The sequence below is a fragment of the Hippocampus bargibanti genome, linkage group LG04, assembly GCF_051943395.1.
Source record: "Hippocampus bargibanti isolate YZ-2025 linkage group LG04, ASM5194339v1, whole genome shotgun sequence".
NCBI lineage: Eukaryota > Metazoa > Chordata > Actinopteri > Syngnathiformes > Syngnathidae > Hippocampus > Hippocampus bargibanti.
The window spans coordinates 28633124-28646124 of record NC_142737.1 but is presented as its reverse complement, the minus strand read 5'-3'; the positions used below and the strand labels follow the sequence as shown (position 1 = coordinate 28646124).

The window sequence follows — 13001 nt, the reverse complement described above, 5'->3', positions numbered from 1 at the left end:
TGCTAAGCATAAACCATTACATAACTGATGCACCGCATCAGGTATTTACACCCGTCCTTTTCGGATGGATCATTGCCACATCCTAATTATGTGCTCACACCAGCTAATGCCCATATCATATGCATATCATTTAGCTGTTACTAAATTGTCATGTTTCTGTTTGTGACCAACAGGTGCCACTATAGGGCTCTGCCTGCAGTCACACATCTGTTGGTCATTGTCATTAGTGACAGTTTAAAACACAGGTGTCTAAGTCAAGTCCCGGAGGACAGATCTGGCCAGCCACGTTATTTGATGTGACCCACGAAAGCAAATCAAGCTTGCTTTGAATTACAATATGAAATCCACAATAACGGTCATTATTCTTGACTTCTGATTTTAAAACTAGTGAGCTATCAGTTTGTTGTGCGCTGTGTATGTAATATATGAAGGGCATTAAACATTTATATGGTTTCCCAAAATTCACAATGGTCCTCCAAGAGAAACCATAACAGCAAGGTGGCCCGAGACAAAAATAGATTGATATCCCCGGTTTAAAAGGACCCTTCAGTGTTTCACCCTTGTCTGCTTCATCCAATCATGTTTGATTGGTTCTTGTCATGCTTTGTTTTCAGTCATGGTTTTTGTTTCTTACTTTGGACTCTTTGTGTCTTTGATGATTAAAATTTAGTTCTCTCCATCTTTCATGTATATCCTCCTCCTCCCTCCTGCCTGCTTTTTATGAGGTCCACCACCACTTTGCATAGGTGACATAAATAGTCTGAAATTTATCACAAGACTCATTGCATTAATATAGCCACATGTCTAATAATCTCACTTAACGACTCAGATTTTTTCACAATGCATTTACCCTTTTATGTGCGCTATGCCCTGATAACATATGATGTCCACTCTAGTAACTGAAGTTCCTGAAAGGGTTAATTAAATACGTATAGTTAAAGATAAATAAAATAGATGCATGGTGAGGTCATTGTGTCAAATGCTTTCAACACTCAATGTTATTTTGTGTGTTTTGGAGTTACTTCATGTAATAATAATAATAATAATAATAATAATAATAATAATAATAATAATAATAATAATAATAATAATAATAATCCATCCATTTTCCGTACCGTTTATTCCTCATTAGGGTGGTGGGGGGAGCTGGAGCCTATCTCAGCTGTCTTCGGGCACGAGGGACACCCTGAATTGGTTGTCAGCCAATCGCAATAATAATAATAATAATAATAATAATAATAATAATAATAATAATAATAATAATAATAATAATAATAATAATAATAATAATACAGTATATTTAATTTCTAAGCACCTTTCAAAACTATCAAGGACACTTCACAGTCATGGGATAAGAACTTTTTTTGTGCGGCCATTCGCGCCAGCGTTCACTCAAAATTTTAATGGCATTTGTGTTTGCTTTTTGATACTACGTTCGAAGACGGTCATTGTTTTGTCTTTTTTTTCGTGTACACTTACTGGTGTAATTTAATGCATGCAGTAAATTCAGAGAACTGTAAATATAATTTCCCCATTGAGGCAAACATTTGTATCAATAAATTACTTTAATATTCTGTTTCACATTACAACATACCTCTGACTTGCAGTGGTGAGTAAGTGCATTTTTTTTAACAAAAAATCTGTCTTTTGAAATTGCACACAAAATAAATCTGGTTTGCGTGGGCAGGATGTGAACTATGCTGCACACATCTCCCTAACATTTCAGACACCCCATTCACGATCTGGATTGCAAAGCAATGAGTAACCACGTGATGGCGCAAACTGCATTTGCTATTACAATTAGCTTTTCAACTTTCCAGTTGGCATGTTTAAACTCAGTCTTTTGCGTGCGTTTCAGTAAACTTTGTCGTCAGGGGAACCGAGATGACATTTAATTAACGAGGATGACGATAATGAAAAAAAAACACGAATTCAGTTGTTTTGGGTGTTATCAACATTAGTGTTAGTAGTAGTACAGGAACACCGAAACAGTAGGTCATGTGCTGTGCTGTTATTAATAAGCACGCGGGATGTATGTTGGCTTTGTTCAGACTGAACACGATTTTAGGATAAGCCCCTCCCAAGAGTAGGACAGCGGATGCCACCCTTTATCATACCCACGGTCACTCACTGTATGATCCTCTTGTGTGAAATGGAGCTGAATTAGGGGCCCTTCACTTTATGGCCACTTACTGAGTGAATGTGGTGACCAGCGGTTTGTTTTGCGTCTCAGCTTTCACGGCAGAAATGATGTGGAGATACACGAACTTGTTTGCATGTCTGCTGGTCCTGTGCAAGGATGCGGCTTCACAGAACAAGGTATGTAGAGATAACGTGTAAATCTCTTAAGATAACCAGTCTCGTTTCGATTCACACTCATTCTCTTTTTATTTATTTTTCTTAATGTATTTCTTCAATTAGCCAGAAAAAAACGCCAAACACCCATCATGTTTCTGCAGGTGTTTCTCCTATTCATCGGCGACATTATGTTTGAAGAAATCATCTGAAAGAGATATTTGAACAGAAGTACCCAAAAGGGTCGAACGTAAGGACTTGATGTCACTCGAGTGTAGTCGTCTGAAGGACGGCACTTGCTGGGAAAGCAATAATATCTGACTGACCTTGTTTAGACAGCTGCTGAGCTCAAGTAACCCATTTAATCTCCCAGTCCATCCAAACCCGCGACACACAATGGTCGAATATGAACTTTCGCAATCACGCATCTATAAATAAAATAGTATCGCATCCAGTAGTCCGCAAAACGCTGAAATGGAATTGCCACATTTTGCCCAGGCACCATATTACATTTTCATAGATACAGTACACTTTTTAATGCAAAATTGAAGTAAAGTCAATGAAAGACAAAACAAAATAACATTGCCACTAATGACAAATTATGTAGCTCTCCATTAGGTATTAATTAAATGAATTAAACAAAATGGGAAAAAACTAGCACTTCATGCAAGAAAAAACATAACATCTGTGCCATCTTTTTCAATTGGAAACTAAATGTCAGACCTGTCAGCATCAACACAGCTCCTATAAAGCATTTAGATTCCTATATATGTTTTTTCCCCATGATCATGTTTGTTTGCTTCAGTTTATGATTTTAATGTAAACTCATCGACACTGTGCAGAAGTGCATTCTGGGTGAAGACGTTTATCATCAAGTTGCATAAAACATCAGTGCACATATGCCATCGAGATTATTTTGGTTGATGTTGCAGTGTTTCTTCAGATAAATAATACATAGACAGTTAACTGTCTGACTGTAATGGATCACACATGTAAACGTAGCCTGAGTTTTGCAAGCTGTTCCTATTACCACGAGAGAACAGCACAGAATCACTCAACTCTATCCAAGTATGGTGCATGACTGTCTCACAACTGTCTGCTCTGGATACAATCAAAAACGGGAACGGGGTGGAAGTCAATGAAGAGTAAAGCTGCCATTTCGCAAGTTGCAGGTTCCAGCATGTGGAAGGATCAACTCAATGGGGTTACAATACAAGCTGCAATCCACTGTTGTAGCATATGCATTCACTTTGATATGCTTGTTGGTCAGAATTGCTTTTTTTTATGAAGATTCAAATCCAAAGCTTCACCCAACAGGATCCCTTTCTGATGTATCTTTGTTTCATCAGCATTGTGCAGAAACACAACCCACAAAAGGGGTAAAATTCAATTCAGCACCATTTGGAAACATAAAAATGCTTACTGTAAAAACAATACACCATTTATCATTTATTTATTATGATGCAGGTTGCAACTCTGACATCCAACTTGTGTGCAACCATAAAGGAGCCTTGAACTACAGACTTCATTCTTTCTAACACAATTCGTTATGCATGCCTCAAAGCACTCCTATCTCAAGCCATCTTTCTGTTTAAATTAATTAAAATGCTGAGCCTTGAACTGCCAGGCAGGAGACAGAGAGGAAGACCAAATAGGAGGTTAATGGATGTTGTCAAAGAGGACATGAAGGTAGCTGGTGTGAGAGAAGAGGATGCACAAAGCTGATAAATTCCTTATATGGCGCTACTGGTGGCCAGGAGTATAATACAATTATGCAGACTAAAGTTCCACTCAACTAAGGGATTCATTCATCACCAGTATACTCATCAGCATTATTATCATTTTGCCGGTCTGCATGTCATGCTGCACCTATTTGCATTCAAATAATTCCTTTGATCATTCAGACAGCAGTGCATAATACTGCTTGGATTTGTATTAGCATTGAGATAGTATCCTTTCTTGCGGCAAAGTTTTGTTGGTGAAATGTTAAAATTCACAATATGACGTTGTTTAATGTTTACTTTGACATTAATCTCTTTTTTTTTTCATTCTGCCAAACTGCTGCTTGCCGTGAAGTGAGTTGCCGGCCACCATTGAGAGGTCACATTAAAAAGTTTGCTCACAAGACCCCTAAATATTGCGACATGAAAGCGTGCAAGTTATTCATTCATTTACCTTACCGCTTTGTCCTCACTTCGATCACAGGGGGTGCTGTAGCCTGTCCCAGCCGTTTTAAGGCAGGAGGCGGGGGACACCCTGAAAGTGTTTGCCAGCCAATTGCAGGGCACGTAGAAATGAACAACCATTTGCGCCCACACTCACACCAAGGGACAATTTTGAAATCACAGCAAGGGAAAATTTGGAATCAGCCTGCCATGCGTGTTTTTGGATTGTGGGAGGAAACCGGAGGACTCGGATAAAACTCATGCAGGCCCGGGTAGAACATGCAAACTAGCAACCAGTTCAGGGTGCCCCTTGCCAAAGACTGCTGGGTTAGGCTCTAGCACCCCCCCGTGACCCTGTGATGATATGCAGATTAGAAAATGGATTGCTGGCATGATGAAAAACAGTAAAAATGATGCAAACAAAGCATTTTGCCATGTGACGATACATCCCCCCATTCATTTTGAGCTATTTGTGACCTTGAAAAGTTGTATGTTGGGGCTGTTGAAAACAAAGGGCTGCTTCTGAGACAGAACTGCGACACAAAAAAGCACGACATGTATAAATCTAGTTTAATGGGTTTGGTTTGGAATAACTGGCCTCTGAAGAACCCGAAACCCAACTGCATCAAACACTTTTTTGATGGAGTGGAATAAAGACATTGAGCGGGGCCCTTTCATCCAACATTGAGAGAAAGCCTTCCCACAAACACATTCTAGTTCTAAAGGACTCCATATTTTCTTCTATTTTCAGCTCCTGTTGGTAAAATGGAAAAATGTGACACCTCAAGAATGTGTCCCAAAAGTGTATTTATAGGAGGATGAAAAGATTTCTTCAGCCGTCTTCTGTACTTCTTTGAAGGTGATGCTCCTCTGAAAAGATTCGTCTGTGAACTAAAGTTGTGCTGGTAGCTCTGGCCCTATATATATATCCCTAATGGACAAAGGTCTTGCTTGCCCAGCATCCATCCCACATCCGGGTTCTTCTGCCCAGTTCGCCGCAGTGCTCCAGTGTAATAATAATAATAATAATAATAATAATAATAATAATAATAATAATAATAATATAATAATATTTTAAGCGCCTTGTAAATCTCTCAAGGACACTTTACAGTCACAGACAAGCAGAGGTACTATAATAAATAAACTACAATCACAAATAGAATATAATAAATATAAAACAATTCTAAATAGAAACAAGAGAAAGCGCTACACAGAAAATGCAATTTAAAATAGGTGGATTTTGAGATGGGATTTGAAGGTGGAAAGAGAATCGATGTTACGAATGTTGGGAGGAAGTGAGTTTCAGAGTTTGGGGGCAGAGCAGCTGAAAGCTCTGTCCCTTATCGTGCTGAGACGGGCAGGGGGCACACAGAGGTGGAGGGAGGAAGAGGATCTGAGGGAACGAGAGGGAATAGAAATTTGATTTTTATGTATAAACATATCTCCAGCGTGCTTGACATTTCTTATTCTTAAATACAGTATCAATATGGTTGGTGAAAAGCAAAAGGCTTCTAGTAAGAGTGGAAATGAAAAGAATGTTTTTTTGTGTGAGTCTTTGGAGTTACCTCCTGTTTCATTTGAAACGAAAAGTGGCAATAATAAAGAAGCTTTATGCGGGAGAGAAAATTGTGTGTTGCACGCGCATACAACATGAATCGTTCGGCCATCGGTACCATTTATAAACAGAAAGATCGCATAATGGAACACGTGAAAGGTGCAGTACTGATTCAATCGACGATCATTAGCAAGAAAAGAGGGAAAGTCTTAGGAGAGATGGAGAAACTTTGCACCATTTAGCTCGAGGATCAACGGCAGCGGCGTATTCCTCTGAGCCTTATGCTCATTCAGGAGAAGGCAAAATCTATCTTTGAGGATGTCAGGGCAAAAGCTGGGGGAAGCGCTGTCAAAGAAACGTTTTCTGCCTGCCATGGGTGGTTTTCCCGTTTCAAGAAGAGGGTTAATCTCCACCATGTGGCCATGTCCGGAGAGGATAAATAAACTTCATTTCATTTATCTTATTACGTGAGTGTCTCTGTCTCTCACCCTAACATAAGTAGTATTCTCTCCAGTTGCACATGTCGTACTGTACATATCTTTATAGATCATATAGTTAATTTTATTAAATGTTCATTTTTTATTTTATGTTTATTTATTTTTTCACTACAAACCAGGTTACTTATACCAGTGTCTGAAACTCATGACAAAAAGTTAGCGGACACCCGGGCAGATGACTCTGAAAAGTTGCCTGCCCCATTTTTCACAACTTGAAACACAATAAGACGGCTAATCGCAAAAAAAAAATGTTGCAAAGTATTAAGGATGGATTTTATTAAGGATGTACCTACCACAAATTCTCCTTTGCTTAATTTATTGTAAACATCCCTTGCTGAAGATTTCGCTCCAGTTGCCGTTTGTCGTCAAGGTCCACAATGCAATGTTTGTGTTGCGTTGTCTGCTCTGCGAACGTTCGTTTGGCAATTTGCATCCTCTGCACGGCAGCCATTCAGAAGCATGTTTCGTGCTTCGGACTATACCGTGACGGAAAAGTGTACTTGAAAGTTTTGAAAGCCGCTTAGAAAGAGGAGTCCACGTGGCTTAAAGAGGAGTCCACGTTTCTTGTAGCGGTTTTTTTGCTTTTTATTGGAGAAAACAAACGTTTGATTTGCAAATAATTGTTGGTTTTTTTTTGTTTGTTTCTTGAAGAAGTTGTCGGCCACCTGGGCCGAGGCGTTTTGAAAGTTGTACGCCCGACGTAAAAGTTGTATGCCCCGGGCCTCCGGGCAGACGTTATTTCAAACACTGCTTGTACACTGCCTATACTACTTATACAAGCCTGAAACATGCTTATATAAAGTTGTAGTTGTATTGTTGTATTGTAGTTGTAAAAATTAAATTAAAATACTTATATAAACCTTAAACATACCGATATGAACCTTAAACATACATTCCCTACAAAATATAGCAAGAAATAGCACAGAAGCAACTTACGAACGAATTCAACTGACAAACGACCGCTCGGAACGTAACTCGTTCATAGGTTGTGGAGCGTCGGTAATATAGTTTATTCGATACATTGAAAAAAATGAAGATTGTAAAGAGCAATACATTGGGGAAACCAAACAAATGCTCAAAAATATTTGATCAACATTGCAGAGATAATCCTAATGGGCCTCAATCTGCAGTACATATACACCTAACAGCCAGCAACCACTCATTTGACTTCAGTGAGGTTAAATTTTTGAAAGGCGCTTATAATAATAATAATAATAATAATAATAATAATAATAATAATAATAATAATAATAATAATAATAATTATTATTATTATTATTATTATTATTATTATTATTATTATTATTATTATTATTATTATTATTATTATTATAAAGAAAATAGATGGTTTGAAAGGGGAGTAAAGGAAGCAATTTTTGTAAAACAACTAAACCCTTCACTAAATGGCCTTGGTGGTTTCAGGTTTAATTTACACCATGCTTCCAACAAACTTCTTAGGTCATTACCACATAAGGCTTAGTCCTGCTAATGAGGTGATACCAGAGCTAATGGGGCAATCAGAGCCAGGCATAGAACATTAGAGGTAGTCAGACAGGAGAAAAGAAGTCATCAGATTAGCTTCAGGGAGTAGTCCACTGCTCCCCCCAAACTTAGTGCAGGGACCAATCAAAGCAGAGGCACCACCACCTCTGTCCATTATGGATATATATATATATATATATATATATATATATATATACACAGGGCCAGAGCTACCAGCATAACTTTTAGTTCGCTGACGAAGATTTTCGGATTGGAGGAGCGAAACCTCCGACATCTTCAAAGAACAACAGATGATGGCTGAACAAACATTTTCATTGATCGACCACTCCTGCACGGTGCCGTATTTATATGAGTAATAAAATACACTAATATAACAATAACTTTGAGAAGTGCTTTGCACATCTGCTTCACTGTCGAGAAGATATGGGTTTAAGTCTTGAGTCAGGCCATCCTGTATGCATTCTTCAGGTTTTCGCTCCCCATGTCCTTATGTGGGATTCTTCTCCAGGTACTCCTGCTTCCTCCCATATTTCAGAAAAGAAATGTTAGCTGCATATACACATGTATCCAGTTATGTAAATGGTTGTCTTCAAGTGTGCCGATGTAACTGCCCCAGCCTAAAGTCAGCCGTGAGTCAGGGTCTGGGTCACCTACCATCCAAATGAGGTGTGAAGAGTATTGAAAATAGACCGATGCAAGGATTCATGTCATATAGTTCATGATACGAGTTGCAATGTAGTAAACTGCCTCCAAAACTTGTGTCTATAAAGAGTGTCATAAAGTATGTTCTGAAGCCATATTGGTGCCAGAGGTAAAAACAAGAAACAAAGCCCCTTTTAGAGGAGAACAAGGGACATGGAGGGCACCGTTGAGGGGCGTGGGAAACACTGTGGGCACCTGCTCTGTGTTTGGTCATAAATAAACCAAAAAACAATCAATGCAAAGTCGGGGGTGAATGACCACCAAAAAAATGGAGACAGTTGCTCACTCGACTGTGTCCATTGCTTGGCACACTGGCATATAATTGGTGTCATTAAATGAAGGAAATGAATGAATGAATGAAATGTTCTTTGTTGCGTTCGAGCAGTGTCAAAATATATATGAATGAGCGGGGATGTTATCCAGAGCTTCACTCAGTGGAAGCAATGAAGTAATGTTAAAAAGAAGGGATAAACAAAGCCTTAATTTTTCATCACAAGACAATACTACACATATTTCCTGTAAATTGACACTGCATCAAGTAAAAAATGTTAATCTCTAAACACCAGTTTTGGCCGCCTGTCTTCTGCACACGCACACACACGCACACACATGCACACACACATGCAGACACGCACACACGCGCACACTCACACACAATTTCCTTCACTTGGGTTAATTGATCGACTGACTGACATGCCTGCTTAAGAATATGATAATTCTGAATAAATGTTTACACAAGTGTGTATTTAATATTATGATTGACATTTCCACGCTCCCATCTTTGCATTACCTTGGGTTGAGGTGTTTTGTCCCTCTGCAGATGCAGATATCTACATCTTAGCCTTAAATGTATCTGCAATATTCTTGGGGGGAAAAATATACCTTTGTTTTCCTTACTCCACACATAAAAGTAATCCATCCTCCCATCTATTTTCTAATCTGTTTATAATAATAATACATTTAATTTACCAGCGCCTTTCTGAACACTGAAGGACACTTTACAATTAAAAGAACAATGCACAGAACAATAAAACCATAAATAAAATGAGAAATAATAAAATAGCTGATTAAACTAGACAAATGACAAAACTAGAAAAAAATGACAAATGACAAAAGTAGACAAAATAAATAAAATTTTAAACGTACGGGTTTTGAGGTGCGATTTGAAAGTAGGAAGGGAGTCAATATTACGGATGTTGGGTGGAAGTGAGTTCCAGAGTTTGGGAGCAGAGCGGCTGAAAACTCTGCACCCCATTGTGGTGAGACGGCCAGAGGGCACACAGAGATGGAGGGATGATGAGGATCTGAGGGACCAAGAGGGAACGGAAATTTAACCTCCCCAGGGTCACGGGTATCCTGGAGCCGAGAAGCTGAGAAGCTTTCGGACAATTGGCGGGGTACACCCTGAAGTGCGAGCCAAATAATTCTAATTGCAGGAAATAACTTGGCAAATAGTGCAGAGGTTGTGAGTTCAATCCTTGCTTTGGCCTCCCTGTGGAGTCTGCATGGGTTTTCCCTGGCTCCGCATGCATTCCAACAACATGCATGGCAGGCTGATTGAACACTGTAAATTGTCCCTAGGGGTGAGTGTGAGCGCAAGTGGTTGGTTGTTTCCGTGTGTCCACTGCCTACTGCCCAAAGACAGTTGGCTCCAGCACTCCCCGCGACCCTCATGAGGATCACAAACCCCCACACACAACATATATCCAATTCAATACATGTAACTATACACAGGCTACAATACGAGTCAAGGATGGTTTATTTTAAAGTACAGCTGAGCTCAAGAATGCAACGTGAATGCACATGGCAGGGACAACTGTAAATGTGGCATCTCGTTCAAAAAGAGACTAATAAAGGCAAATCCAATCCAAAAATATCTCTCCAATAAAAGTTGATTCAATACATATATGTCTCATGATATTTTTGGAACGATTCGATTTGATTTCATGTACTCACGTCTTCTAAATCTAAACCAATTTTAGGATTCAAAATGTTTCTTTTTCTTTTTTTAACCCCTCGTTTAACTGTATTTTCGTTTTAGAAGAGACTCACAAATAATAAAGAAATCCAAAGGACCTGGAGCAATGTGAAGGAAAAAATAATATTCTCTTTAATAATTCTTTTTGTGTCGTCTTGTGGTTTCAGCCATAACCTATTCAAACAAACTATTGATGAACAAACGTGAAAGCATTTAAATCCCCTGTTTGTGTTGTTACCATCATCAATTTAAATCTCAAGGGTTACTTATTTGATACATCAGGGAAACTGCCTCTTATAAAATTTATAGCCGAGTTCACCTGAAAGTCATTTAATGCTGTCCTTTGTTCCTTCAATGTTTGACATGACAATGTACTGTGATGGTAAAGACTTCAGAGTATCTGGCCACATAAAGAAACTCTGCAGGAATGTAGAACTATACTGCCAAAAGCAGTGGGGGCTTGATATTCTTTGAGCTGAGTTAATTAACATCCCAGTGCTTATGACTTCAGTTTTTACGCCATGTTTTACAATTCATCAAAGTACAAAGGCTTCCACTTAGCTATCTTTATGAAATTATTTTTTAGGTTCAGTCATCATAGCAACACAATGAAACCTATTCATGTCAGAAGAGTTTTTGAGCTGGATGGTTTCATAGATGTCACGTTTTGCAAGGTGGTGATGGCGGGTGCGGATCCCAAAAAGCAGGCAGGAGGGAGCAGGAGGTTGTTTGACAAATTGTATTAAAATAAAGGTCAGCAGGAACAAAATGTAAAACATCAAAATCATCTGAACAGAAAAAATACTAAGTATAAAAAGAAGACCAAAAGTAAAAGTCCGCCAAGGTTAAACAAACACATGCACAGCATACAATGCATGCGATTGCAGACAAATCCAAGTCCAAAAAAGTGAATTTTAAAGTTCTCTTCTTCAAGTTCTCTTCTGATAATGTCATTCGTTGAGTAAAAATGTATTTTATGGTGACATTTTCGAAAAACTGCAATCAGAATCAGATTTATTAGCCAAGTGTGTAGAACACACAAGGATTTTGTCTTGGGTTGAACATACTGCACTTGTATCATCATAAAAAAATACATGACAAATAAGTATGGAGGACACTCATAAAGGCTAATCCAGGGGTCAGCAACCTTTATGACTCAAAGAGCCATTGGTCCCATTTCCCACAGAAAAGAAGACACTGGGAGCCACAAAATTCTTTTGACATTTAAAATGAAGACAACACTGCATCTTTTCATCATCATTTTTTACCTTTATATATGCATAAACAAACTATAGTGTGTTGCATTTATGAATCAATGAACTGTTATAGAGAAGCGAAATTACATTTCTGCACGCAACAAAAACATTTTAAACTCCGAAAAAAAGACGTTGGGTTGAAGATTACTTTAATAATAATAATTCAAATATAATACTCAATGTCTATTTGAAAAAAAAGAATATTTGCAAAATGGCAAATACAATATTTATCACCTGGTTAAAGAGCCACATGCGGCTCCGGAGCCGCGGTTTGTCGACGCCTGGGCTCATCTAATTTAATCTAATTCCTTCATGTAAATGGTACCTCACAGGAACAAATGAAACAATGTTCAAGGTATGAAACAGAGCTAAAGTGATCTGTGGTAGAATGAAATTTAATAACAGTTGTACAGTTGGTGCAGAAAATCAGTGAACCATTTTAAAGTGATCAGTCACCGTATTTGTAGTAAAACAAGTGTGCAATTATGCAGATGTCATTTAGCGTCTCAAAGTGTCTATCCATCCATCCATTCATCTTCTGCCGCTTATCCGAGGTCGAGTCGCGGGGGCAGCAGCTTCAGTAGGGAAGCAGAGATTCTATACTGAGGCCATCAAAACAGTAACCTTCAACGCTTCGGATGCGCCTAGAAATTCTGTCCGTAAAGGTTATGAACAGAATTGGCGACAAAGGGCAGCCTTGGCGGAGCCCAACCCTCACTGGAAACGATTCCGACTTATTGCCGGCAATGTGAACCAGACTCTGACATCGGTCGTATAGGGACCGAACGGTCCGTATCAGGCGTTCCTGTACCCCATACTCCCGAAGCACCCTCCACAGAACTCCATGAGGGATGTCGTGTAACGCTTTCTCCAAGTCCACAAAGCACATGTAGACTGGTTGGGCGAATTCCCATGCACCCTCGAGGACCCTGCTGTTCGGCGGCCGGGACGAAAATCACACTGTTCCTCCTCAATTTCAGGCTCGACTTTCCGACGGACCCGCCCCTCTAGAACCCCTGAATAGACTTTTCCAGGGAGGCTGAGGAGTGT

The 13001-nt window shown here is 39.1% G+C and overlaps 1 protein-coding gene across 1 annotated transcript in view; it reads left to right on the top strand.

The window, feature by feature from the left end:
* The first annotated feature begins 2111 nt into the window (after positions 1 to 2111).
* Positions 2112 to 13001, top strand: part of olfml2a (olfactomedin-like 2A) — a 58188-nt gene continuing 47298 nt past the window's right edge. The window contains exon 1 of the mRNA XM_088995025.1: positions 2112 to 2319. Within this exon, the coding sequence (XP_088851151.1) occupies positions 2248 to 2319 (72 nt within the window). The 5' untranslated portion in view covers positions 2112 to 2247. The remainder of the gene's footprint in view (positions 2320 to 13001) is intronic.